Source organism: Passer montanus, unplaced genomic scaffold, assembly GCF_014805655.1.
Source record: "Passer montanus isolate IOZ18808 unplaced genomic scaffold, ASM1480565v1 scaffold63, whole genome shotgun sequence".
NCBI classification, from domain to species: Eukaryota; Metazoa; Chordata; class Aves; order Passeriformes; family Passeridae; genus Passer; species Passer montanus.
This window is the reverse complement of record NW_024371371.1, coordinates 328,705-356,700: the sequence shown is the minus strand read 5'-3', so window position 1 is coordinate 356,700 and position 27,996 is coordinate 328,705. Positions and strand designations below refer to the sequence as shown.

The 27,996-nt window shown below is 58.4% G+C and overlaps 1 protein-coding gene across 5 annotated transcripts; it reads right to left on the bottom strand.

The window, feature by feature from the left end:
* Window positions 1-405: 405 nt before the first annotated feature.
* On the bottom strand, window positions 406-23,839 carry LOC120511249 (diacylglycerol kinase beta-like). 5 transcript variants are annotated; one of them, XM_039728037.1, is made up of 25 exons: window positions 23,721-23,839; window positions 18,383-18,644; window positions 16,224-16,300; window positions 15,153-15,318; window positions 14,199-14,438; window positions 13,283-13,453; window positions 12,524-12,573; window positions 11,891-11,965; window positions 11,689-11,808; window positions 10,661-10,778; window positions 10,300-10,388; window positions 9,843-9,959; window positions 9,632-9,730; window positions 9,388-9,501; window positions 9,233-9,306; window positions 9,074-9,148; window positions 8,897-8,982; window positions 8,612-8,701; window positions 8,119-8,279; window positions 6,989-7,053; window positions 6,045-6,135; window positions 3,416-3,617; window positions 2,243-2,363; window positions 2,093-2,153; window positions 1,049-1,147 (listed from the first exon to the last, which is right to left on the bottom strand). In XM_039728037.1, the coding sequence occupies exons 2-25, from the start codon at window positions 18,447-18,449 to the stop codon at window positions 1,049-1,051; spliced, it is 2,628 nt and encodes an 875-aa protein (XP_039583971.1). In that variant the 5' UTR covers window positions 18,450-18,644; window positions 23,721-23,839. The 5 variants fall into 5 exon arrangements, with proteins under 5 accessions (XP_039583972.1, XP_039583975.1, XP_039583971.1 ...); XM_039728039.1 differs by having other exon boundaries at window positions 15,222-15,318; XM_039728038.1 differs by lacking the exon at window positions 23,721-23,839 and having other exon boundaries at window positions 406-1,147; window positions 18,383-18,449.
* Between the last annotated feature and the right edge of the window lie 4,157 nt (window positions 23,840-27,996).

The window sequence follows — 27,996 nt, the reverse complement described above, 5'->3', positions numbered from 1 at the left end:
CATCTGTGAGGCTTCTTGGCTTTGGAGAGGGCTGTGGGGAGAGCTGGCCCTACAGAAAGGGAGGTGCAGCCACCCTGCCCCACTCCCTGGAGCACCAGGGGCAGCACCTGTCCCACAGGGAGAGCACAGCCTGGCAGAGCACGCTGGGAATGTGTAAAAGGTGCTGGGGACACCTCCAAGTGAGAAGAGTTTCTGGATGTGTGTCCCCAGGGTCTCCAGCCCCCCGGAGAGGCTGGCAGGCTTCAGGAGAGAGGAAAGTCCACGTGGAAGGAGGTGCCATGGAGGACAGCCAGCAGAGAAGGGAGGTGGTGTCTGTGTCCAATCTGGGCTCCTAAAAAGGTGGCCCCCAGAGTCCTGTTTTTGTCCAAAGTTTGCTAAATAAATACATAAATATGAACGCAAAGCCCAGAGCTGGGGCTGCTCCCCCCAAAATCCCTTTTTTTGCCATTTCCCTGTAAAAACACAGTCTCCTCCCACCCACCCCAGGCCTGTCCCTGTGCACTGTCTGTCCCCAGCCTGTCCCACAGCTCGTGGCTCACTGGGCTGGCAGCAGTGGTTCTCTGCATCTCTCCCAAAGCCCACAGCACAGAGGTGAGGGGCTGAGATGGCTCCTCTGGGCTAAGGAAATAAATAATTCCTCCCATTGCAAGGACTGGGGGACAAAGCCAGTGCACTGAGACATCAAGTGGTCTTCAGGAGGAGGATAAATAAATAAATGGAGCTTCGTGCTGCCTCAGGAGCACATTCACTGGCAGCTTGGCTGGAGGGTATTTAAATAAAGGGGGGGAAAAAAATCCCAGTCCTAGTGCTGCTCCAGCAAATGTGCTCACTGCACGCCAGCCTGCCTTCTCCCCTTCTTCCATCCCAGCTTCAGAGGATGCTTCTGTGGTCAGGAAGGAGCCTACGAGACCTTCCCAGGACAAATAATCCCCAGTGGGCTTGGAGTGGGAGTCTCTGTCCCCACCACGGGGTGGGGATTTGGGGAGCCTGCATCAGGCAGGTGGCTGGGATGCTCAGTGCTCCAGGCTGGGGGTCCTTGGGTGATGCTTTAATCCCGAGTCCTGCTCCTCCTCTTCAGGAAAAAGAAGCTGCTCTTCTGGGGGGGTCCCAGCAGCATGGGCACCTGGCTTTTATGTGTAATTTTGACCTACAAAGAAGTAGAAAAACCCAGCTCAGGAAGAGGGTCCTGAGCCCTCCCAGACACCCTCGAGCCCCAGGGCCCTCAGGAGTGACCCCAAGAAGCTGGGAGCAGCTCAGCACCGGGGTGAAGAGCTCTGGAATCACATCCAGGCAGTGCTGGGAATGCAAGAGGAGAAATGGCAGGGGACCCTGCTGCAGGTCCCACAGGGAGGAATGCTGCTGTGCCCATCCAGCAAGAAATGGGTGTGCCATGAGTGCAGGGCAAAGAGTCACAGCTGCTTGGGCTCTGAGGCCACCCACCAGCAGGAGCAGCAGCCACCCCTAAACCCAGCTCCAGCCTCCCCTCAAACCCGGCTCCATCCTCCCCTCAAACCCAGCTCCATCCTCCCTCCAAACCCAGCTCCATCCTCCCCCCAAACCCAGCTCCATCCTCCCCCCAAACCCGGCTCCATCCTCCCCCCAAACCCTTCTCCATCCTCCCCCCAAACCCAGCGCAGCTCAGCACCGGGGTGAAGAGCTCTGGAATCACATCCAGGCAGTGCTGGGAATGCAAGAGGAGAAATGGCAGGGGACCCTGCTGCAGGTCCCACAGGGAGGAATGCTGCTGTGCCCATCCAGCAAGAAATGGGTGTGCCATGAGTGCAGGGCAAGGAGTCACAGCTGCTTGGGCTCCGAGGCCACCAATAGCAGGAGCAGCAGCCACCCCTAAACCCAGCTCCAGCCTCCCCTCAAACCCGGCTCCATCCTCCCCTCAAACCCAGCTCCATCCTCCCTCCAAACCCAGCTCCATCCTCCCCCCAAACCCGGCTCCATCCTCCTCCCAAACCCAGCAGCTCTGCCAGCAGGAGCCAAGGCTGTCCCAGCCTGCTGTGCTGCCACTCCCGCTGCCCATCCCCACGCCCCGCTGCCCATGCCAGCCCTGCCAGCCCCGCTGCCCCTCGCTGGCACTCACGGAGCAGGAGGGCTGCATCCAGGGCTCCCCATCCACCTGCATGGGCAGCAGCTTGCTCGTCCTGCAGGCACACAGAAGGGCAGGCGGTGACACGCGTGTCAGGTTTCGCCGCTGCTCGGGCGCTCGGTGTCAAGGGGACAAATAAAATACCTGATGACGACGGAGGAGCACTGCGCCAGTCTCTTCCCCGCACTCTTCAGCCCCGTGTAGATCTGCCCCATTTCCATGGCGCCTTCCAGCCCCACCACCTCCAGGAGATGATCGCTGAGGTCTGCAGGACACAGGGACTGAGCTGCTCCCCCATGCCCGGGTGTCCCCCTCCTTCTGCCCTCCCTGGACACCTCAGGGCCAGCACAGCAGGGCTGGTGGCACTGAGGGGATTTATCCTGATGTCCTCGGTGTCCTGAGGTGTTTTCAGCACTGGGCAATGCTGCTAGCCAAAATCTTTGGAGGAAAAGTCTGAAACAGCACCTGTACCTGCATGGTGCCAGCCCAGACCCCAGCAGCCCTTGCACTGTTTGTTTGCAGTGTATGAAGTGATGGCACCCTTGCCTGGGTGCCCTGGGGTGTGCAGCTCCCCAGAAGCCAGCAAACATGGCAGAATATCTGGTCAAATGCCAGGGTATGGCCTCTTCTCACAGCTCAGCCTGCTCTTCAGCAAGGCCACCTGACACTGGCACAGCTCTCTGCCCCGGGGTCCCCCTGCACACCCACCCCTATCAGCCCTGAGGAATCCCCTGAGCCTCCCATTCCCTCACCCACCCAGAGTGGGGATGTCCCCAGGGCACCAACCCTGCTGTCCCCTGAGTCCCTTTGGGACTGGCTTGCCCTGAACCCACTCCCTGCTGCCACTGGCTCCTGCAGCAAGGGACAGTGACAGCCAGGGCTGTGACTCTGCTGCTCTGGGGGGCTGATTGCCAGCCCAGCCCCAGGCTGTGGGGGTGCTGGGTGCACAGCCCAGGCACTTTGTGTGTTTTGCTGGCTGCTTTCGACCCCACTGCTCCCCCTGGGCAGTGATGCCACCAACCCTAGCTGTCCCTGCCCACGGGGGTGGCCCTGGTGGCCTCAGCAGTGGGTGGGAGTGCCAGCTGGGCTCAGCTGCTGCTCCCAAACCCCACATCCAGGCTGGCAGCGCTGTGCTGGAGCCTGGCAATGTGCTGACAAAAGCCCTTGGTGCCACCTCTGCTGCTGGGCTCCAGCTCTTCCCCTGCCATACAGCAGGGTCACCCCAAAAGACACGGAGCTGATCCCAGCTCCTGCAGTGCTGCTGGCTGCCCAGGGCCCCTGTGCTGACCCCACACTCCCCTGGTGCCCCCCACTCACCCTGCACGCAGAACTTGAGCTCCTTGGCATCGGTGACCACCGTGCCTGGCACCTTCTCTGGCACCTTCTTGCCCAGCCTGTTGTAGCCACGCTGCTTCTTGGTCTCTCCCCAGAGGTTGGAGCCCCCGTACATGCTGGGGATGTTGAGCACAGCAATGCCCTCCAGGGATGTGTTGCTCAGGTCCAGCAGGGTCCCATCACACTGCCAGGTACATGGGGGGTGTCAGGGGGGAGCTGTGCCCACCACGGAGCCCCCTCCTCTCCCCAGCACAGAGTGACACTGGATGGTCTCCAGGGGACACTGGCAGCTCCAGAGTGGCCACAGCTGGAGATGCAAACACCCCCCTCACTTTCTCCTAGAGTTATTGTCAACTCCTTGTGCTGCTCTCCCCTCTGCTTCCACAGGAGTTTTGCCACAGGTCCAAAATGGCAGTTTCAAAAAAGCAAATTCCTGGAGGAGCACACACAAAACCTTGGCTAGACTCGGTGCTGTCACCCAAAACGGGAGGCAACACCACCTTGACCCTGAAACAGCTGCCACCCAAGGAGCTCCAGCACCTGCCTTCCCCCTTTTCCATCCAAACTGACTCCAAAGGACTGGAAAGTTTGGCTGCCCTAAATGTAGCTCAAACCAGTTTGTCTTCAAGTCCCATTTGGAAACTGGAAATAAGGCTGGAAGGAAATGAGGGGAAGGTGTCAGAGGGAAAAATGTCAGGTTTTGGAGAGCAAAGCACAGCACAGCACACAGAACTGGCATCCCAGGCTTCACTGTCATGCAGCAGGACTGCCTCAGCTGAAAATTCCCTGTAAATGTTAAAATATCCATGGCCTGCAGCTTTCCCACAGAACTGAAAGCAACAGCCATGGAAATGCATTTCTTAACTTCAGATCTTCTCACGCTACCCAGACACAGATCCCCATCCTAAATACCTCTGTGAAAGCAGCCACTTCTCCATCCAGCTTGAATTTTTAGAAAATATTCCTATTTTCCTTGAGGCATCTGCTCTTTACCTGCCACTCTGTGCTTCAGCAAATCCCAGCCCAGCTTTTTCCTTGCATTTTGGTGATGCAAAGGCACCTCTGCCCTCACTTCTTGTGCTGAGAGGAGCGAAATGGGCTAATAAGCCCCTTCTGCTGCTCTAGTTCTGGCTGTTTTCCTTGAACAAAGGTCTAGAGCTCATTTTTCCCACCCCTCTGGCCCATGCTGAGGAGAGCAGCCCCGTGTTTGAGGAGCTGGGCGCTCACACCTCCACATGTCAGATCCTTCCTGCCTCCCCTGGTGCTGCAGGATCTTATTTTTAGTCTCACTTTGAAAGCAAAAAAGCAGGAATCTTCTGGTTTGGGAGGGAAGAGCTGTCTCTCCAAAGCTTGGACAGGATGTTAATCCCTTCCTTCTCAATACATGGTGACGAGATTGTGATTTGTAGGAAGAGGAAAGAGCTCAAGGCTGGACAGACCTCGAGCATCATCCCCAGCCCCAGGCACCTTTCCCACCTGCCCAGCCTCGCTGGGATGGGGTGGAGGGAGCTGGCTGCCAGCAGTCAGGATGCTGGGATGCTGCAGGAGGCTGCTCCTGCCCACGCCTGCCCGGTGCTGGATCCTGCAGCAGAGCCCTCCCCACAAAGGGCCCTTTGAGCTGGGGCAGCTGACGGCGCTGGCAGCCAGGCTGCAAGGAGAGATTTGCAGCTGGGGGAAAAAGCAAATTCATTTCCAGGAGTTGTAGGGGGGAGCGAGTGCCAATTTCCAAAACAAAACTGCTATTTCTCTGCGAGGCTGACAGTTGCCTGGGAGCTGGAGGGAGGACAGGCGGCTGCTTTCAACTTCAAACGCTGGGGGATTAACACTTTCCTGGCCGTGGGGCACACACTTGGTGGGGAGCACCCCAGAAGGAGCAGGGGGGCACCTCGTGCCCATCTCCAGCAGCACTCAATTCCACAAACACGGACTTCGATCCACACTGGGACAGCACAGCATGGACGGGGCAGGGGGTGGGATGGTTGTAATGCTGCTCCTGCCCCTTCCCACAAGTTCCCAAGGGTGCAGCTACCCACCCCAGGCTTTGGGAAGGGAAGAAATTCCCTGTATAGAAGCAGGCATCAAAATCCCTCTGCCCGTGGCCACACATCTGCAGGGCCAGCTCTGCTCTGTGCCCACCACCAGCACCTCTTGCAAGCGTTATTTTCTCCCCTCACCCTCCAGCCTAAGTTATAAAAGGGTGGATTATCCAGAGATAGGGAGAGACGGAAGTTTACAGCCCAAATCCCCAGCACAGAGAAGTGACAGCACTCTTAGCAACCACGGGCCCTCCTCCCAGCTCTAATTAAAGGCTGTTTCCATGTCATCCAATGAGGGCTGGGAGCAGCTCAGAATTTACAGGGAGAATGTTCCAGGCATGCTCTCAAATACAGCTGGAAGTGGGGAATACAGGATTATTCTTCTGCCCACAGCTGGCTGCCTTTGTAGCAAGCACTGTGTGGTGGAATAAGGGGTCCTGCCAGCCACCCTGTCCTCCTGCCACGTGAGGGGTCAAAGCCATGGTGGCACCCTCTCCTCAAACAGCTGAGGAGTCCATAGCTCCAAAAAGCCTTTGTGCCACGGCTAGAGCCAGGGACCACGCCAGGAAACCCACCTCAACCTCCACATAGTCGTGGAGCTTCTTGCAGGTGGCTGCAAAGGTCTCTGATGTCCCGAATTCGAAGTACCACAGCTTGTTCTTCATCCTGGGGCACAGAAATTTGTCACTATCCCACTTGGAAGCAGCATCTTGCCCCAGCCAGCAGCAGGAGGGGCTGCCAGAGACTGAAGGGAGCTGCTGTGAGGGGGACATGAGCCATGGATGAGGACACAAGCCATTGTGGAGAGGGACCACTGGCATGCTGGCCCTAGGGAGCTGTGGGGTGGGAGCAGGGTGTGGCTGGGGGCTGTCAGAGGGTGGCTCTGACACCCATCAGAGGGGGAAGACGGGGGTGCTGGGTGCTCCCTAGGCATGGGATGTGCTGTCAAGAGACACAGCACTCTCTGGAGGGGATGTCCCACGCCTCAGCAGCCTCAGCACACTCCTGAGCAGCCCTGACCGTGGCTCTTTCCTTGCATCAGCTGCTGAGCCAGGCTTTGAGGGGGAGCTGTGAGCTGGGAGAGGCTGTAATCCAAGAGGAAATGACTTGAGGCCACGCAGGGATTTTTCTTGCAGGTATTTCTAAAGCAGGAATGGGGGTCCCCGCCACAGCTCCTGCTGCCACCACCCCATTTCCGTGCACCCTGAGCACAGCAGCAACGAGCTGCAACCTGCTGCCTGCCCTGCCCTCCCTGCCCGGCCTGCTCCTGCCTGTCCTGGAATTCCACACTAATTATGAAGCATGAATGAACCTAACTGGGTGTGTGGCTGACTTTGAGCAGCCTGCCACACCGCAGGGGACTCCAAGAAACACCCCGAACCCCCAGCACGCCTGCCTGGACCCCCACCCTGGCTGGAGCATGCCCTGCCTGTCCCCTAAGGCTGGCCAAACACCAAACCCTCTGGCAAGGTGCATGGCAGTGGCAGGGGGTCCCCCCAGCCCTCAGGGCACCCCTCACCTGCTGTTGAATTTCTCAGGGTGCTTTTCTCTCATGATGTGGAAGCGGTGGGCGATGGAGGCGTCCTGTGGGGGCACAGAGACATCAGAGGCACAGAAACAGGACCAGAGCCCACACCTTGTGCCTTGTGCGGGCACGGGCCAGAGGAGGGGTGCTCAGCTCCTCATGCTTGCCACTGGTCCCTGTGGCACAGTGACAGCGTGTCACTGAGGGTGGCACTGATGGCCCAGGGTGGTGGAGGGAGCCTCAGTCCCAAAGCTTGTTAGGGGAGACATAATTAGTGAGGCACTTGGCCTCCTTCCCTTATCACAGGGGCTCTGCATGGAGGGGAGGAAAGGCATCCAATGGACACCCCAAAACCCTGCACCCCGAGAGCTGCCCTGGCAGGGTGGCAGCTCTCCTGGAACTCATCACAGCCTCTCCCTGTGCAGAGTGGGGGTGTCTGAGCCCAGCTCAGGAGCTGCCACCAAATGCCACCTGCATGAGCAGGAGCCAGTGTGAGGCCAGAAGCATCCTGCAGTGCTGCAGGTGAGTGACCCCTGCCATGGTGGCACCCCTGGGACAGGACAAAAATGCTGCAAGCCCCTGGGAAGAGAAGGGCTTTCCCTAAAACACTCCTGCTCTCAGGGCTGACCCCCATGGCACGGGGCTGGCATCCTCCCCAAGCTCCCCAACCTCCCTAGGTCAGGAAAATGTGCTCTGTGTCCTTCAGGACCTTCATCAGACTGCCTCCTTCGTAGCCTGGAAGGGAAAGAGGATGAAGGAGGATGAAGGGAGCACAGCCATGCCCTAGCCAGGTGCCAAGCACTTGGGGGTGCTGCTATGGCACCTGGGTCCAAACACCAAAGCAGGGCTTTGCTGATGTCTTGGCAGGTGGGGTGTCCTTGTCTTTGGCATCCCACACTTCCCTGAATCCTGTTTAAGCTCCTTTCACACTCATTCTTGCAACATTCCTGCTGGGAAGATAGAGATCCCATACCTGCTTATGTACCTTGGTGCTGCCTTTATAAACAACAATAAAACCAGAAAAAAAACCCAAAACAAAAAAAAACAGGAGATGGAGGGAGGTTGGGAGAGTGAGCAAGGAGGAAGAGGGAGGGAGAAACCAACTCCTGCCCCACGGAACTCACCACCCCAATGGAGAAGTAGTTGTTGATGATGGTGGATGGGACGGGGTCCCCGCTGGCCTCCCTGTCTGTGGGAATGATGTCGATCTGCCAGCGGTCCAGCATCACCTCCGTGCTGTGCTCTATGTCCTTCAGCACCTTCATCAGGTTGCCTCCTTCGTAGCCTGGAAGGGATGAAGGATGAAGGAGGACGAGGGGGAGCATGGCCGTGTCCTAGCCAGTGCCAAGCACTCGGGGGTGCTGCTATGGCACGTTCTTGAGCAGTGGCAGAGATTTTGGCTCATGGCAGGGCTCCCCAAATGGAAAAGCTTGGGCATGAGCTGGCCTTGGAGGGTTCTGAAAGCAGCAGCTGCTCTTTTTGGAAGGAGTTAGAGGCTTAGAAGCAGCTCTGAACTGCATGCCAGGAGCCCGGGAGCCCTCCCTCCCCTGGGGATGGCCGTGCTGAAGGTTCCCCAGAGCTGGCCCGTCCCCCTGGGCGCTGCTGGCCCGTCCTCACCTCCTCCCCAGCGCAGGCACCGAGCGAGGTCATTGCCCGTTCCCAGGGGCAGGACGGCCACCGGGGGGTGCTTCGCCAGGTTCACCTTGTCTGCAGTTCAAGGGACAAGAGAGGGTGGGGCTGGCAGGGCTCATCCCCTGCTGCTCTCCATGTCCCTCCTCAGCCAGCAGCCTGGAATGATGCTGCCGGCAGGATCACCACCCCGCTTTGCCTGGGGGATCCGTGGCAGATCTCCCAGGATGCAGGGGGTGATGCTGAGCAGGAGCACGGCTGTGCCTCGCTCACCTATGCAGTCCAGGATCCAGCCCACCGTGCCGTCCCCTCCGCAGGCCAGCACACGGAAATCCGGCGTGTCCCGAAAGAAGTTCAGCCTGGGGAAAGCCAGGAGAGAGCAGGGGTGACCGGGTGGGAGAGGAGGGCCCGGTGGGAGGGGGCAGAGGACCCCCTGCAGCAGCTCCATACCCTGGCGTGGGCCCGCCCCGGTCCAGGTTGTACACTTGGCGTGGGTTGAGCAGGTAGTGAAACTTCCGGAGCACCCTGGGAAGGGAGAGAGTCAGGGATGCCAGGAAGGCGATTCCCACACCAGGAGGGGCAGCTGCTCCCAGGCAGGACCCCACCTACCTCTCCCCTTGCCTTCCTCCACTCTTGGGGTTCACAAACACGAGAAGTGGGTGTGTCCCGGGCTGAGGGCTGATCTGGGGGGCACAAAAGGCAGCTGTGAATCCCTCAGCTGTGCAGTTCGGTGGCAGAGCTCACCTGCAGCACCCAGAACCTACCTGCAGCCCCTGCCCATCCACCGTGGTGGAGTTGAACTTGAAGGCCTGGCTGTCCTCGGGGCTGGTGCTGGCAGGGGAGTCGCTCTCCGAGCGCCGGCAGTGGGACTGCCTGTCCTTTGGGGAACCAAGGCCTGGATGCCCACGCTGCCCGAGAGGCAGTGCCAGCAGCCAGGGGAGGCACAGCAGTGCCCTGTCACTGGCAGCGAGGAGGGGGACACCCACCAGGGCAAAGGGGGACACTTACCAGGACAACGGGGCAGATGGAGGATGGGAGCAAGATGTGGTCCCGCAGAGGGCCCCCATCACACTCTGGCTTCACGTGGGAGGCACACTTGTTGTGGAGCTGCAGGGGCGGGAGGAAGGGATGTGGAGCAGGGGACAGCTGCCCTCTCCTGAGCAGGAGCCCAGCCTGGCCACGCAGGCTCTGTGGGTGTGCCCCAGCCCTGGGTACTCACCGTGATTTGGCACCAGACACAGTGCAGGCCAGTGATGCCCTGGTAGCACTTGATGCTCTTGTGACATCTGTCACACTTGGCAGGTGAGTTGCCCTCGATCCAGGTGTGCTGCATCACCTGCAAGGCACGGGGACACGCTGGCATAGCACCCACTGACCCACAGGGCCCTCCCTCCTGATAAGGGTGTCCATCAGGATTTTGGAAGGTTGTCCTGCAGGGATGCTGCTGATCCAAACCTCTGCAGAGCCACAGCAAATCTTGGAGCTGGGGGTCGTGTGGGTGCCTGGGGACTGGGGATGGGGTGCATCCTGCAAGGCTCTGGATGCTGGGAGTGCCCATGAGCTGCTGCCCAGGATGTGAGGGCAAAACCCAGGGGAAGAAGCCATGGGGAAGCAGAGCAGGAGACCAAGGAGCCAGGACACCCAGTGGCTCAGAAATGCAGCAGCTGCCTACTCACAGTTGTGTTTTTCTTGGATTTAACGTAGGTGCTGATGCAGGAAGCAATGTCTTTGGACACGCACCTCTCGTGGACCGTGTACTTGCAGACTGGCGAGAGACAAAAACCACAGAGCCACAGACTCATTCACGTTTGAAAAGCCCTGTCACACCTTTCAGTCCAGCTGTTACCCCAACACCAGCAGGGCACCGCTACCCCGAGTGCCACCAAGAAAGGGGTCAGCACCACTGCCCCCTCCCCACCCAGCCTGCAGCACCCACGGGGCTCAGCCCTAGCAGGGACCAGCCCTCGCAGCCCAGGGCCCCAGTGGATGTGGCAGGATGTGGCAGTGCAGCGTTCTGGCAAGGATTGCAGCACTCACAGGAGCAGCAGAGGCCCTGCTTGCGCACGCCCAGCAGCATGGTGCGGCAGAAGTTGCAGTAGGCAGGCTTCTTGAAGTGCTTCAGCCTCCAGGCATGCTGCCCATCGTCCTTCACGTTCTGCAGGGCAAGAGAGTGGAGGGTGGAGGTCACTGCAGAGTCCCAGCACCCTCAGCCCATCATTTAAATCAATTTTTCCTCCCCTGAAAACCCCATGGTGTTTCTGGGAGTTTGCTCCTGGGGGGGATCATGGGCTCCCCCTATTCCCCTTCTCTCTTGGAGCTCCCCCTGCCACTGCACCCCCTGGGCACATCCAGCTCCCACAGACCTTGGACCAGCCCAGCCACAGGGAAGATCCTGGCAGCTGACAGGAAGGTGACTTCACATTTGGGGCCAAGCCACCACTGCCACCGTGGGGTGACAAAAGCACAAACCTCTTCATCTGGGGCCGGGCATGAGTGCTTTGCAGGAGCCAGTTAACATTCCCTGCTTTCTTGATTTTTTCTGCCAGAAATCCTGTCCCCCCACCCCACCTCTCCAGGGGAACCATGGGCACCATAAGCAAAACCATATTTCCCTGAAAATTATTACCTGATGGCCAGGGATGCACTTGAAAGAAATGAAGACCAAAAGGATGAAAAAACAAGACAGAGAAATAAAGGGGTGCCAACAACCCCACCTTTGCTCTTTAAGCCTCACTCTACACGAGGAGATGCCATTTTAGGAATCTAAGATGCAGGAGGGATGCTCCTGGCAGAGGGGCCCTTCCTCAGGGGCTGGGACAAGGGGCAGCTGTGACTGTGACCTACTCATTTTGGGTTTTGATTAAAGGTTCATCCAGCTGGAGAGCACTGCAATAGCAAGGAGCAAGCCCAACCTGCTTGAGCACAGCAGCTCAAAAATAAACTTGAAAAGATTTGGGGGGTGAAGGGGGCAGGGTGGGGGTGTCAGCAGGGGCTGGGGGACAATGTGGGGCTGTAAGAGTGCGTGGTGGGTTGCTGGGGGTAGGCTGGAGCTCAGGGACACTCACAGTCTCCATCCCCAGCAGGACCAGCAAGGGGATGGTGGTCATGCCACCGCGGATCCACTCCTCCAGCGTCACCGTCCCATCGTGGTTGTAATCGATCTCCTCCATCATGGCCTTCAAGATCTGCAGGGGGGCACAGACGTGGTGGGTGACAGTGATGCCACCCAGGGCCTGGCTGAGAGCCCCTGCAGCCCCCAGCACTCACAGGCTTCAGCTCGGTGGAGTCCCACTCCAGGTACTCGGCCACGTGCACCATCTGGTTGATGATGCGGTCCAGCTCCTGAGCAACACAGAGAGCAGAGCCCGGGGTGAGGGATGGCTCCAGGCACGAGCACAGTGTCCACCCCCAGACCCCAAAGTCTGCATTCCCATATGCCCAAGGCTACCCCAGTCCCACCCACACAGGAGGGGCAGCAACACCCCAGTCCTCAGTGGGTGCTCCTTCTTTTTTCAGGGCCTTCTGCTCTGAAAACCAGCAAGAAAATCTGTAATGGGTTTTCCTCGAGAAGAACTATCCTGATAAACCAGATTTTATTTGCAGCAGGTTTCATGGCCAATACCCAAAGAACAAAGAGAAAACATCATAGGAGAAGGAGCTGTGCATGATTTCTTTCTTCCCTGAAATACCACGACCTGATGTAGTGCTACAGTTCTTGGTGGGTGGATTTTTTTCCTAGCTCCTGCTGGATACCATGTGATTCCCCAGCTCTGCATTCCAGCTGCTGCTTTCCTCCTCCCTTCCCATATCCCTGCCCCTTTGTGGAGCCCCCCAGCAGGGCAGTGGGCAGGTTTCCAGCCCCCTGAGCAGCCCTGCTCCCTGTGCCAAGGGAAGGCTCACCGAGCTGTCCAGCAGGCCATTTCCATCGGTGTCGTAGAGGCGAAACATAACTGCAGGGAGGAGAGAAGCTGTGATAATGAGAGCCCAGCCCCAGGCACCCAGGGCTGCCCCAGACACCCTGTTCCAGGCTGCTGGAGCTTCAGGGTGGGAGCAGCACTGTGCTGGCTCAGCCAGGCTGAGATGTGACCCAGGGCTGTGCAGAATCACTGCCCTTGGGCAGACACTGCTGAGCACACCCTGCATGTCCCTGCCCACTGCAGGTGGCTGCTGGCACCCCTGGCACGGCCACTCATCCCTTGGGCTGCCCACTGGTATCTCCAGGAGGGAGAAATAGAACTGTATTCATAGAATCACAGAATCATTTCGGTTGGAAAAGCCCTCTAAGATCATCAAGTCCAACCACTGACCAGCACAAAGATAGAAATGTCCCACATCTCCACGGCTTTGAAATACCTCCAGGGATGGTGACTTCACCACTGCCCTGGGCAGCCTGGTCAGTGCTTGACTACAGTTTTGGGGAAGAAATGTTCCTGAATATCCAATCTGAACCTCCCCTAGTGTAGCTTGTGGCCATTCCTTCTTGTCCTGTCATTGGATTTGTCCATGCAAACTTCCACACAAGCAGGAAAGACCCAGGCAGGAGCAGAAGGGGATGCAGAGGGGTTTTCCCAAGAGGACAGGAGCAGCCAGACCCCTCTGCAGGCGCCACCTGAACCCCTGGTCCCCCTCCCCACGGCGTGAGCCCAGGGGGACACTTACACTCCAGCTTGTCTTCTGCTCGTCCCCTCTCCAGCAGGGACAGGTAGCACACAATGTCCTTCAGGTGCACCACCTGGGCCACGGGGGTGGGAGGAGGAGGAGGGGTGGCCTTCAGGGAGCTGGAGCCTTTCCTCAGGCTGAAGGGCAACCTCTTCTCCACGCTCCTCGTGCCTGTGGGCAGGGAGAGAGCCACACACAGGGATGACATTGGAGCAGGAATGTCACCAGGTGGGACGTGGGGACTCTGGGAGGGACCCATTTGGTGTGGGACTGAGTGACACCACAGGGCCAGGGCTGGGACACAGAGGGGACACAGGAATGGGCATTAGAAGGGCACTTGGGGCTGGGTGCCATCACAGGCTCAGGGCTGGGCAGTGACACTCAGTCCTTGGGGTGCAGAATTCATCATTCCTCCCTGCCACGGGGGTCCTCACAAATACAAGACTGCCACACCTCCATCACTGCAGCTATGGGCAGGATGGGCAGCTGGAGCCCAAGGAAACGTGTCCTGGTGGGAACAAGCACCCACCAGAGGAGGGAGAAGCTCAGTGGGCAGCAGAGCAGCTTGCCAGTGTGCCAGGACAGCCCATGATCACTGGTGCCCGTGCCAATGGCAGGAGGGATGCTCCTGGCAGAGGAGCCCTTCCTCGGGGGCTGGCAGGGGCTGGGGAAGGGGCAGCTGTGACCCTCTGCCCCATCTCCCCCTCCCTACAAGATGCTGCCAGGTAATTGAGACACCGACTGATGGGGGCTCTGTGGGATGGGATCTGTAGCTCAAGTTTGCCAGCAAAGGTGTCAAGATGCCAGGAACCCATTGAGTTTGGGAGGTCACTGCCACCACACTGGGGGCTTAAGCAGAACCTGGGGAGGGCTTGTCACTGCCCCAGTCCCCCTGTGCAGCCCCAGCCAAGCTCACCTGGTGACTGAGGGCTGAGCAGAGACACGGAGGAGATCTTGGAGGAGCCCGAGGAGTTGTGGGCAGAGGTGGTGCCAGTGGTGGATTTCTGGGAGGACGACCTGGACCAGCTGGGGGAGGCATTGGGGATCGAAGCCAGGGTGAGGGATGCTGGCTGGGGCTCAGCTGTGTTGCTGTGGCAGCCCTTGGGCTCAGGAGTGTGTCGTCCCAGAGCACTTCGAAGGCTTTTCCCATTGATCCCTGCAAGCAGACACGCCCAAGGGCAGTGTGACACCAGGGTGTCCATGCCCCTTGCTGCAGGAACTGGTGCTGGCTGCTTGCCCTGGGTGCTCTCTGCTAGCCCCGTGCCTCTCTGCCCTGGCATCCCAGTCCCGGGGCTCTCTGAGGGGCTCCAGAGGTGGCTCCTCACCCTCCTGCCCAGCCCAGCAGTGCTCACAGCCCTGGGTGATGGACAGTGCTCAGAGCAGGCAGGGAGGATGTGCTCCTCATCACCAGCCAGAACACCAGCTCTCCCTTTCCCTTTGCAATTTATAGTCCTTTCAGCAGATGTCTCCACGAGCCACGAATCCACCCGGGAAGGGCTGGGGAGGCAGAGCTGGTGCCTGGCACACACAGCCTGCTCTGGGTGCAGCTAGTGCAGGGTGGTGCTTGCTCCAGCACCTGTGACAGAGGCACAGGCCACCTCAGCCTGCACAGAGATGCTGACAGAGTGACTCAGGCTCTAAATGTGCAGAGAAAAGGGCAGGTGCCATTGCCTCCTGGAGAAATCCCTCCCTGGAGCTGCACAGGGCCTTGGCAACCCATCCCACAGATGGGGTTGTGTATATGCCACCCCCTTCAGGTGCCACCCCCCAACCTCTCCACCCCGCAACCTCCGTTCCTGTGGGCAGTGTGGGAGCAAGCCTGGTGTGCTGAGGTGCCCCTGTGCCCTGCTGGGTGGCAGGGCTGGCTCACCCAGGGTGCTGGGCTGTGCCACTCCAGGGCTCTGCTGCTGGCTCTCGGGGGAGGCCTGGCAGATCTTACGCTTGAAGGAAGTGAAGAGGTGCTGGCAGAGCTCCTCAGGCACATCAGCCTCCAGGTAGGTCTTCATGAAGAGGCAGAAGCCCTCGTAGTCGATGGGCTGGGGAGCAGAGAGAGGAGGAGGAGGATGGTGGAGGTGCCCCAGGTCACCATGAGGGTGCAGAGCTGCCAGTGGGGCTGCATGCCCCCCTCAGTGGGCACATCAGCTGCAGAGCCCTCCCCAAAAGTGCTGCTTTCCCAAATCCAGTGGCTGCAGTAACCTGAAGGGACCCAGAGGCAGCAGGGCCAGAAGTGCCCAGTGCCAGTGGCTGGGCCAGGTGAGCAGGGCTGGCAGCAGGGACAGAGCCAGGGCAGGAGCTGGGGGAGTGGCAGGGAAGGGCAGAGCAGTGGAACTTTCCAGCCCAGCCCCATGGGGATATCCTCCTCCCAGGACTCTGTGCCCACTCCTCCCCTGCTGGGCATTGCCATTGTGTGAGGCAATGACTCCTCCATGGCTTTTGTGGCCCCAGCTGGAGTGGGGGTCCTGTGGTGCCCTGGAATAACAAGGTACCTTTGTGCCCCTCCCCTGCATGTTCAGCCCACTGATTTTTTTCTCATTTTGCCTTGATTCCAGTGATTACAGCTCTGTCCTGCTGGCACACCAACAGGTTCCTCTGAAAGCACCACTTGGAAAAAACAATCCCAGCCTTCTTTGGAGGAGAGCAAGAGGGCACAGAGCTGTCCCATCTCCATGCTGGCCAAGTAATTTGCTTTTAGGGGGAGAGTAAATCCCTCCCAGGTTCTGCCTGGCAAGGCAATGCCACCCAAAAGCAGGGAGGGGTGGGATGGCCGTGCAGCGGGCACGGTCTGGGGATGGCCAGGGAATCAAGTCCTGGGTGCAAACTGGGGAGAGCTGGGGGCCAGCAGGCAGCCCTGGCTCCTCCTGGCTGCTCCCAGCGGGGGGAGCTGGGCTGGGGGAGCTGTGGGGGCTGGCAGCTGCCAGCAGCACTGGGCACAGGGCCGTACCTGTTCGGGGTTGTACCTCGAGAGGACGCCGTCCCCATTGAACTCCTCCAGAACATCCTTCAGCTTCTTGGTGGAGTCTGGGGAGACAAAGGCACCCTGCTGAGCATGGCCCCGCTGGGCTGCCCCTGTCACCCACCAGCAGGGTGGTGCAGAGGGGTTTAGCTGCTGCATGTGCAGTTTGTGGATCCTTCCATGCCTGGAAGAGGCCAGCCATGCCCTGCTTCCCCTTCCACCTTCAGAGGGCAGGGCAGATATGGAAAGCTGGCCTGGGAGCTTTACATACACAGAGAACTTCCTCCTACCAGTATGAAAATACACACAGACCCAGAACAAAGCGAGGAAGGCGTGATCACACTCCAGTCCCAGCTGCTCTGGTGTGCTGAGCACGCCCTGCATGTCCCTGCCCACTGCAGGTGGCTGCTGGCACCCCTGGCAGGGCCACTCATCCCTTGGGCTGCCCACTGGTATCTCCAGGAGGGAGAAATAGAACTGTATTCATAGAATCACAGAATCATTTCGGTTGGAAAAGCCCTCTAAGATCATCAAGTCCAACCATTGACCAGCACAAAGACAGAAATGTCCCACATCTCCATGGCTTTGAAATACCTCCAGGGATGGTGACTTCACCACTGCCCTGGGCAGCCTGGTCAGTGCTTGACTACAGTTTTGGGGAAGAAATGTTCCTGACTATGCAATCTGAACCTCCCCTAGTGCAGCTTGTGGCCATTCCTTCTTGTCCTGTCACTGGATTTGTCCATGCAAACTTCCACACAAGTAGTAAAGACACTCTGGCTGAGTGTCCTTAAGGCTGGAGTGTCTGGAGGGACATTCATCATTTCAAGGCAGGGAAAAAAGGGGAAAAGCAGAAAAAAAGATCAAGGTGAGTGAACATTCAGCCCTCACCTTCACACACCTCCCTGGACATGTGCAATTAAAAGGTTCTCAGACACACCAGCCTTGTTAATTAGTGGGAAATCCTCTCTCCACGTGGGGGCTGTGCTGGCTCTGATCCCCCCAGCCCTCTGCAGGGGACAGAACCTGGCACTGGACCACAGCTGTCTGGGATGTCTGGGGCACTCAAGAAGAGGGATCCTGGTCCTCTCAGAGGACCCCCAAATCTCATTCCCCAGCCCACGCTGAGCCATCCTACAGGGGAGGAGGCAGCTGCCCCTGCTGCAGCCTTGCTGGCCACACTTTGGTTAGTGAAACTAAGATGCCAGCAGTGTTCTGAGTCCAGCGTTACAGATGGTGTTCCATGGTCTGGGATTCAGGAAAGCAAAGCTATCATCCTCCAGAGAGGCAGAATGAGATGCAGAAAGGGACACTGCCAGCAGCCCTGCCTGAGTCTGTGGCTGGTGGGCAGGAGCACGGCCCCACTGGGGACCATGAGGAACCTGTCCCCAGCCTCACCTTCTGATGTGCAGCGTCCCCAAGGCCAGCCTCACAGAGCTCACCGTGTCCCCTCTGGCTCTCAGTTGCTCACCCCAGGGCCATGCCAATTCTGCAAAGCAGCACCTTGTGATTTTGCACCCCTTCTCCCTCCACCCTGTGGTTTTCCTGCTCTACCCTGCTCTGCTCTCAGCACCTTCACGAGCTGCACCGCTTCTCCATCCCCTGCTGCAAAAAGCACGCCCACACTCCAGCTCTCTGGCAGGCAGGACCTCAAACACCTGGTTTTGGACCTCTGGGCTTCACCCAGGCTCTGTTTCCAGCTTCTCCCAGCTCCAGGACCCCTTTGGTGCTGCTGCAAATCTCCTTTCCTCGGCAGCAGCCGCAGCAGAGCGCTGCTCTGCAAAAGCACTAAGGAAAATTACCGCAGAGGGCTGGCAGCCCAAAGCACGCTGTGGAGCAGCTCTGTGTGTTTGGGAAAAGCCAGTCTGCTTTCCTGGTTGGCATTTCACTCTGCTAGGAACGTGGGAGCCGGCCGCCTTCAGACGGACTGAGCCCAGCTCACGTGTGCAGCCCCCAAAGCTCCGCTCAATCCAGGCAGCCACGGGACCCCAGCCAGCCAGGCTGAGGGGTCAGGGGCTTTCCCAAAATCTTAAGGAATCACCCAGTTTTCCAGGAGGACACTAAGGAAAGGTAGGACAAAAATCCAGCACAGATCAAGAGGATTTCTGAGCTCATCCAAGCCGCTCTCCTCGTCCCGGGGTACTCACAGTCCGTGTACTGCTGGAGCTGGGCAAACTCGGCGGGGCTGAGCGAGATCCACATGCCATCACTCATCTTTGGGCAGCAGGGGCACGGCAGGGGCCGCCAGCCACTGCGTCGGTGCCAGCCTCAGTGCCACAGGTCCCAGGCAGAGCTCGGTCACATCGGCGCGGCGCGGGGCACGGGCGGCTCTGGCACTGCTGGCATGGCTCTGCTGAGCCTGTGGGGAACCAGCCCAGAGCTTCGGGGCACTGCTCAGCACCTTTCTGCCTGCAGGGCACAGACAGAGAGAGGAGGGGGTCAGCAGGAGGCAGAGACAGGGTCCTGCTGTCCCTGGGGTGTGTGAGCAGTGGAAATGGGGTGCAAGGGTGCTCTGCCCCACTGCAGACGTGGGGGATCAGAGCAGAGCCTGTGGGCTGCAGTGAGGAGGAGCACAGGGCACCTCACTGTGACATTCTCAGGGCTTGGTGGCCCTGGGGAAGCTCCTCTGCCAGCCACAACTCTCCCTGGCCAGAGGATGTGGCTGGCAGAGGTCAAGCAAATACCTTGGGCAGGGAAAGGAACTTGTCACCCCCAGCATTTCCCAGGGGAACCCAGCAAGGGGAGCAGAAGGAAGGGCAGGACTATTTAAAGAAGATGCAAAAACTGGAGGCAGGGAATAAAAGAGAGTAGAAACTTCCAGTGTACTCCTGCACCTTTGTAAACTGGTGTTTACTTCCAGAGAATCATTGTAAATGAAAATCTATAGTCAAAACCTATGCAAGGGAAAAACCTGTGCCACAGAAAAACCCTGACCAAAGGGCCTTCTCCAGCCCACCCATTTATAGGCTTTTTTAGTCTTTTTCATTTAACCAAATTGGTCATCAGGCAAAGGGCAGCATTTGGAGGAGGTGGTTGCTCTCCAAGGAGTTTGATCTCCATTTTAGGGCTGTTTCCCTGCTAAATGTTGGCTCCCAGTTTCCACCAGCCTAAGCTGATGGACTGGAGAAAGCAGAGCAAGGATGAGCTGGGAAAGACCACAGGACCTGGGATGATGCTTGGGGAGCACCCACATGCCCCAGCTGGCTGCACCTTTCCATTCACAGAAAAACACCTTTGATTAAGAGGAACAAGTAATTTTGGGGAGCCCTCAGGTCCCACGTGCCACACCAACCCCACACAGGGTCCCCTAGGGACAGTCACATATGAGGGTGCACCAGGAGCAGTCACATGGGGAGCCCTCAGGTCCCACGTGCCACACCAACCCCACACAGGGTCCCTAGGGACATTCACACATGGGGGTGCACCAGGAGCAGTCACTTAGCCCCCCATCCTCAGGATTTCACCCACATTTCTGTACTAATGCTATTCTGGCTGTGTATTCAGCTGCTGAAAATGCTGAGATGGTCCCAGGGGCAAAGCCTGGTGCTGGCAGAGGAAGGAGCAAACCCTCCTTGGGGCTGTGGGGAGCACGGTGACCCCTGAGGAAACAGCACAGGGCTGAGATCTGCCTGGATGGCTGCCAAGGGGTTTTCCAGCTGCAGGGAGTGACTGCACACGGAGAGGAGCCCACCAAACCCTGGCTAGAGCTCAATGGCACAGCCCTCCTAGTGCTGCTCAGGCCTTTCCTCCCAGGAGGACAAAGCCACTGGGCTCTTGTTCCATGGCCTGGGAGTTCTTGGATGCCTCTGAGGCTCCTTGGAGGGCTGTGGGGCTTGGGGACCCCAGCAGATGCTTGGGGACCCCAGCAGATCCTGTTCCTGCCCAGGGGCTGAGCGAGGGCTGTCCCAGCACAGGGAGCAGTGCCCTCACTGCCCTGCCCTGGGGCATTCCTGGTGGGATAACACACAGTCCTGGGGGAAATCTCACCTTCCCATCCTCCCCGGGGCCCTGCAGCCCCATGGAATCTCACCCCAGCCTGTGACCATCCCAGCTCGTCCTGGCAGCTCTGTGCCACCAGCTGGGGACAGGCTGGACATGGCAGTGCTGTGGCTAGGGAAGAGCAACCCAAAGTCTTCCCACAGTGGCTTTGCTTTTGTGAGGATCTTCATCGTGCAAAAAGCACAAGCAAGGACGTGGTGTTTGCTCCTGTCCTGGATGAGGGGTTTGTCCCAAAGAACTTCCAAGGCTGGTCCGGAAAAGCTCAGTCTGTAAGAAATGCCCAGGAACACACACAGACTCCGTGTTTCCTGGCACACAAGCTGTTTGATTTGATCAGAACCTCTTTTTTATCCTAAACTTATCCAAGGAGAGGCTGAGAGTGCAGAACTAGCTAGAAGAAAAGGCAAAGGGGGGGAGCTGGCTGGCTCCAGCTCCCTGGAGGAGTTTGGGGGCACTGAGGGCAGCAAAAATATCCCTGGCTTCTTTTAACGGCGGGTGATGGGGTAGCACAAAGCTCCAGAAGGAAAGCAAAGCACAGCTAATTGGGCCATCCCAAGGGGCTTTCCCCCAGCAATTGCTGGAATAACAAATGCCACTCCTGGCACGTCAGCCTCGGATTTCAGGAAGGGCAGGAAAAAGCCTCCTCAGGAATCCAGCTGCTCCTCGTTTGGCCGCCCTCTGAATTGTCAGCGGCAAATTATGTTCTATTAAATCAAATTTGCCTCTCTCTAAAAATAGCTCCCTACTAGTGTTACAAATAACACCGGATTACCCTGCCTGGAGGCGCTCACCGGGCACGGCCCCTCTGCTCTCCCCTCCCTGCTCCGTGGGCACCGGCCTGGCATCACTCAGGGCTGGGGAGGACGGGCAGGGGGGACCCTGGGGCCTCCCAGAGCTTCCCGGGGCAGCAAGCAGTGCTGGAGCTCTGGGGAGCTGCGTGGGACCTCCTTCCATCTCCTCCAGGGATGGAAGAGGTGCTGCTGGGAGCATCCATGGGCACAGCTCCGTGGGTGCCAGGGCCATGTAGGGCCTGAAATACATCAGCCAGGCTGGAATTAGCCACGGGCCAGCCCCCTGTGGGAAGTGGAGCCTGGACATGTGGCAGGACCAAGCCACAGGTCCATGCCCCTAACAAAGGGCTGTCCGTGGTATTCGTGGATGGGGAATCCCAGGAGCAGCAATGGGATGGCAGAGGAGCTGTTTTCCCAGGCACACGTCCCTGTCTGGAGCCTCTTCAGCAGCCCCCAGGCCCAGTGCAGCTCCTCATCCCACAGCACAGTGCTCTGGGGACACTGTGGCACCGGGAGACCGTGTTCCACTGCCACCCACCTGGTCCCTCAGGGCCACAGCTGCTGATGGGCACCAGCTCTGCCCACGCTGGGGCACAGAACCAGACACAACGGGCTGGCAGCCTCCAGGTGCTGGCAGAGCCTCCAGCCTCCCATCAGCCTCACAGGAACGCATGCATGGGGCTGCAGCACCTGCCCTGCAGGAGATTTCTGCTCCACTCGCCCTTTGGGAAGGAAAACCATCGTCTCCTTGAGCTGCAGGAGGTGGCACGAGGATGCAACGCTGCTGCTGAGCACACACACACACGTGCAGAGGCTGTGGCTCCCTGGCAGCACTGCACCATGCTGGGCTGGTCCCTGCTCCCTGCCCGGGCCTGCAGAAGCCACAGTCACGTGCCACATCTCCTGGGGCAGAAGCGTGGCAGGTCCCTGCAGGAATGGCATTTTCCAGGCCTCCCCCACCATCTTTTGGAAAGATCAGCCTATTTTCGTGTTGGATGGGGAGAGGCCCCTGAGGCGGTGGGTGGAGTATAAATCCCTCCTGTCCCACTGCAGCAAACAAACCCCAACCAAGTCACGCTCAAACTATTTTCTGCAGCGACAGGAGAAGGCGCTTTCCTGCATTGTGCCAGCCCAGGAGGACACTCGGGATTGGCTTTTTCCATTCTCCAAACCTGTTGCTGTCTACACATTCCCCTGACCCTCTGACCATCACCCACACAGAGCAAGGCACGCTGTCCAGGTATCCCACAGCAGCTTTGCTCAGGAGGCTGAGCACCCTCGTGGCACCAGGGTGAGACAAGGTGCTGGCAGGGGTGCCCAGAGCATCCGTGCTCTCCCCCTCAGTGACACAGGGACAGGTGGGTGGCTGTAGCCAGCTCTCCAGCCCCAGGGCTGGGCTGTGGCTGTACCAGCTCCCAGCTGGCTGCTGGGAGAGCTCGGGTCAACCTTGTGACAGCGGGGACCCAGCACAGCCTCCCTTGGAACTCGCCCACCAGCCAGGGCCAGCACAGCTCATACCCAGAGACACCAACAACTTCCTGACTTACTGCTGTTGGATTTTTAGAGAATAGTTTTGCTGGCTGAGTTCAGAGCAGACTGGATCTGAGCTTGGATACCTTTGGAGCAAGACCCTTCCCTCTGCCATCACCCCTGCAGGTCCCAGTCAAGCCAGACCTTGTCTCATGGAAAAGCCCTTTCCCACTCCAGACAGGGCAGCAGATGCTGGGCCTGCAGCCTAAGGACCAGGATCCAGCCCAGGATCCCACCTCCATCACCTTGCACATGTAAGCCCAGGACTCCAGGACACCTACAAACCTGTCAGATGGCAGCCCTGGCTCTCTGTCCCTGCAGGAATCCTATGGCCACGAGTCCCGTGGGTTACAGCCACACCTTGTGCAGGATAACACTGCTTCCTGGTACCTGTGAAAGGCATTCTCCCCTTTCATCCCCAACACAACCTGCAGAACAAGTCACATCCAGCCCCCTTCCACGGGCCAGCCACACCAGCGCCGCCTCAGCCCTGCCAAAGCCTTCCAAAGCCAACGGCCCCGGCAGTTTTGACTTAACAAGAAAGACACTAACGAGCTTTTCCAGCCTGGCAACACACAGGAACAGCTGGATCGGGCTGTTCTTCTGCCCTGCCAAAGGACGGGTGGTTTTATAGGCAGGCTGAGAACCAACACACGCTGAGACACCCGTGAAGGTGGTGTAGGGCTGTGTAGGGTGCTGTAGGGTGCTGTAGGGCTGTGTAGGGCTGCGTAGGGTGCTGTAGGGTGCTGTACCCCCCGGGCTGCTTTAGGGGTTGGTTGCCATCCTCCTGAGCCTGCAGACAAGGCTACGCTGCCCTCTCTCCACCCCTCGGGAAGCTTCCTCAGGAGCGGAGCCACACAGGGGGATCCCCGATCCCCAACCCCAGCACTGCCCCACTGCTCCAGCGCCGGCACCGCTCCCGGAGCCGCCGGGGAAGGGCTCAGGGCTGGCTCGGGAAGGGCTCAGGGCTGGCCCGGGAAGGGCTCAGGGCTGGCCCTGGCTCCCAGGGCAGCACACGGGGATCGACGTGCGCTGCCCAGCCGCTCCCGCGTGGGGTGGGGATCCCGAGCGGATCGGGGGGTTACCCTCGACCGAAAGGGGTGAACCCACAGGCGCTGCCGCCTCCCCCTCCCAGCCCCGCGTCCCCCCGCCGCTGTCCCCTTACTTGGCGGCGGCAGCGCGGTGCCATCGGCGGGACCGGCCGGGGCGCTCCGGCGGCGGCGGCGGCTCCGGGACCGGCGGTGCCCGGCAGGGCTGCTCAGCCCGGCGGTTCCGGGGCTGGCGGTGCCGGCAGCGCTGCTCAGCCCGGCGCTCCCGCGGCGGGGCGGGGATGGGGATGGGGATGGGGATGCGAACGGGCCCGGCCCGCCCCGCCGCTCCGCTCCGCCCGCCTCCGCCGGCACCGGGAGGAGGACGAAGAGGAGGAGGAGGAGTTGTTGGAGGGAAGAGCCCGGCGGCCCCGACCGCGCCCCCGCCGCTCGCCGGGCGCGGGGCAGCGCCGGGGCGGGAGCAGCCGCTGCGGGGGAGGCGGGAGACGGGAGACGGGTTTCCAGGATAAAACTCGTTCGTGATGAATTCCCACCTCCCCGCGGCGGCAGGGTTTTCCCCGCTTCCCGGTGACCACGCACACTGCCCCGCAGCACCGACGCTCCCCGTCCTTGTGGCCGTGCCTGTCTCCATCCCCAGCCCTGTCCCCGTCTTTGTCCCCATCCCCTCACACGTCCCCGTCTTCATTCTCGTTCATGTCCCCATCCCCATCCCCGTCCCCAGCCATATCTTCATCCCATCCTTGTCTCTGTCCCCATCCCAGTCCCCATTTCACTCTCCTCGGGCCTTCCCTCCCCCTACACCTCGGTCTCTCACTTTCAAACAGTTTCACCCATGGCAAAGGTTGCTCTTTCCTCAGGAACAGAACAAACCAATGAAAACAAACAAACAAAAAATGCCAAAACAGATAAAAAGCATTTTTATTTTCTTTCCATGACGCGTCTGCCTGCCTGCTTGGGAGTGACACTATTTCAGGCATGTCTATTATTTATGTTTCGCTATATTTATATTAATTAGAGACGTGATCCATGCACGTAGTTCTCTAACTTCAAAAAAAGCAGGAGAAGGGGACCGACAGCTGGGACTGAACTTTCTTAAGAGAAACAGGAGCAGGTTCCACAGCCAGAGCTGTTCTCTGTGCCAATCCTAGATGACATTCCTGCTCTGTGTGGGGGATCTCTCCAGCCCCAGCCCCACCGTCCCTCCCTCTCTTCTGGCTGGGACCCCAGAGAGGTGGGCTGGGGCTCTTGGCTGGGATGCTGAGAGTGATGAATCCCCAGAGCCACACCAGCTTTAGGGGAAACAGGATCATGGAATCATTTAGGTGGGAAAAGACCTCTGAGTCCAACCATTACCTTTTGATGGTGGCACTTGTCATCTGTGCCTGGCAAAGAGGAGCATCCCTTCAAAGAGCTGACTGGTCTCTGATGGTGGGTTGTGCTGGAGCACAGAGAAGTCTCACATTCCAGAGCAGTGAGAAAGGACCCTGAGCTCCCTGCTCCCATCCATGCCAGCCATGAAGCTGTAACCTGTGTCAGCCCTGAGCCAAAGCAGGTGGCATCTCCCCTCCCCTGAGTGTCCCAGTCCTCTCTGGCTTACTTCTCCATGCCAGGGATGGGGATTGGGTTGGGGACCAGGATGAGGATGGAGAATGGGGCCTCAGGGCACAGTGCAGGGCTGGTGGGATGTAGGGAAAGCCCAGCCACCATGGGGGAGGCAGGGTAGGAAATGCATAATAAATGAGTTTCCTCATTATCAACTATTGCTTGGAGGCAGCAGTTTGTCAAACACATGGGTGAGAGGAGGAGGAGGATGATGAGGATGAGGATGAAGAAGTCTCCTGGCCAGACACCCCTTGCTGTCTGCATCCAGGGTGCCAGGGCACGTGGTCCCTGGGCTGGGCAGGAAGAGACCTGGCCAGGGCTGGTGAAATTCCTCCTGCAAGGGCTCAGCTGGTAGACACAGAGCCCTTTTCCCAAAAGAAAACTCACACCAGATGATGCCTTTCCCAGCTCAGGGCTGATCCCAGCCCTCACAGGAGCGACACGCTCAGGATGCATTATTACCTCCTGCCATCATTTCCAGCCAGCAGCAGTCTCCCGGGGCTTTCCAGACAGCCAGGAGCTCTCACAGGTTTTCCAGCCACTAGAATGGCCCTGCAGGAGTGGGGAATGAATATTTTTTCCAGGCAGAGTGGCCAGCTCAGTCATGAGAAGCTGCTGGCCCAGTGAGATGCTGGACTCCTCTGCTCTGCCTTGGCTTTGTTAATGCTCTGCCAGGGCTATTGGTGAAATTCTCAGCACTCCCAGATGAGAGATGAGAGAATTCTTTCCCTGCATCCCATTAAGTATCCTTTCCAGGGATTAATTAGTAAATTAAAAGGCTAGAAAGACCAAATTATTATGGTTAGGCACAAGCCCCAATGATGATGTGTCTCCCTTGCAGATCTCTTTACTGTGTCCTCACACACTCCCAGCCCCTAAAAGGGCTGAAGCAGCAGATTCACCCCCAGACAGATTCCCTTAGTGGGACTGGGGTCAGATTTGGAAGGAAGAGACCTACTTCACACTGATATCTGAGTCTGAAAGCCCCGACCATGCAACCCACAGTGCTCCACACCTGAGGAGGAGCAGGATCCCTGTGCTAGGATGGCAGTGACCATGGGCCAGGGGGCTGGCAGGAGCTGTGAAGCTGAGGAGGAGCAGGATCCCTGTGCTGGGGTGGCAGTGGCCATGGGCCAGGGGGCTGGCAGGTGCTGTGAAGCCTCTGAGTGCTGCCTCTGCACATGCAGGAGGAAAAGCCCAGTTTGGAGAAGCAGGAAGGATGAGGTGCCAGAATGAGGATGCCACCCTGGGCGTTTGTAATGCCTCCCTGGTCCCTGCCAGTTTCCCAATATTCTCTCTGCTCATCCCATTGGTGGGATGACCAAGGGGCACCTGCAAACACCACCCAGGTGTGTCTGCAGGTGCCCCTTGGCACAACACCTCTGCCAAGCCCAGTACCTCAAGGCCAGGTGTGTCCCAGCCTCACTCCCCAGGTTAAGGCAAGTGATGGGTTAATGAGAGCCACGCCCTGTTTCCTATCCCTGTCCAAAAAAACCATCGCAAAAATTGTTTTTCTTAAACCTGAGTCACTTATGATTCTTTGTTCTGAAATCACACTCAATGATTTCTTCTTTTTCCCTGGTTGCCCCTGGCAGAGCCCAAACCCAGCAGGGATCAGCAGGGAAGGGGCTGAACCTTCCCTGGCCACCCTGGGCACACGGGGGGGACTCCTGCAAAGGATGGGCACTGATCCAGCCTTATTTGGGGGCACTCAAAGGGAAGAAGGTGCTTCTTTCAGTATGACAAGAAAAGGAGAGGTTAAATATGTCTTTTCATCACCTGGGCAGATTTGGGAGATTTTTATCAGCTCTCTTCTTGGTTTAACTCTGGTTAATTTTCTCTTGAAATGTTGGCCCAAGGCAACGCCAAGGCTGGCTGCTGACTCAGTTGTAGCACTGCTTCCCCTCCTGGGCTCTGTGACGTAGGAGAGAAGGAATCCCAAGCAATTATAACTTGATTATTTTACTGAACGTGTGATTACAAATGGGAACTGCAGAGCAATGAGCACTGCAGTCAAGATAAAATGAAAATGAGCCCAGGCTCCCCCAGTCCCAGCTCTTGCTCCAAAGACAAACAGCTGCTTGGGAAGCACTTCACAGCCCAGTTATTTCTCAGTGACCACAGGAAAGGTGATAAAAACCCCATAAAAGCAGAAGAAATTTCCAGGATTATTTTTTTTTGTACAGTTCTGCTCAGCACAGTTCTGCTCCCTGGGAGGATGAGCTCATGGGTGGTTGCCAGTGTTATATTAAGCCTCAGTGAGCCTGGAGAGAGGTAGATTAGGTTGGAAATTAGAAAGCACTGCAGGGATGGGTTGTCCCCTGAGAGGGACCTGATTGAAGAGCCAGGAGATGCCAACGTGGCCGAGCTGCCAGCCATGGTGAGCTGGGTGTCCCTGGGCCTTGTGCTGGCTCCTGAAGGCCCTGAGATGAGCCATGGCAGGGCAGGACACTCACTTGCTCTTTCACTGCTGTGGATTTTCCCAAAGAACTTGGTGTCACCCCAGCAGGCTTTTCCCTAGCCCTGGGGTGCTGAGCATCACAGAGGGACCAACAACTTGCTGCTGGCTGCCAGCTGACTCCATCCCTGCCTCTGCCCCTGGAGAACAGCCTGCATGGATGACTTCTAGGCAGGATGGCTTTCTGGAGGGTGAAATAACTGAGTTGGGAAACCATGGGGCTGACAGGAAGCAAGAGAGAGTTGCAGCAGCACAGAGGGAACATCCGTAGCAGTGCCAGCAGCAGCTCTCCAGGGCTGTGTGGCTCGTGCCCAAGCCCAGCACCAATTGCA

Excerpts from the sequence above, each read along its gene's own strand:
- LOC120511249 (XM_039728037.1), bottom strand. The coding sequence starts at position 18,449 with ATGAGTGATGGCATGTGGATCTCGCTCAGCCCCGCCGAGTTTGCCCAG. Across the intron at positions 16,301-18,382 it reads GCTCCAGCAGTACACGGACT|ACTCCACCAAGAAGCTGAAG; the intron begins GTGAGTACCCCG and ends TTGTCTCCCCAG. Across the intron at positions 3,618-6,044 it reads ACGACTATGTGGAGGTTGAG|TGTGATGGGACCCTGCTGGA; the intron begins GTGGGTTTCCTG and ends TGTACCTGGCAG.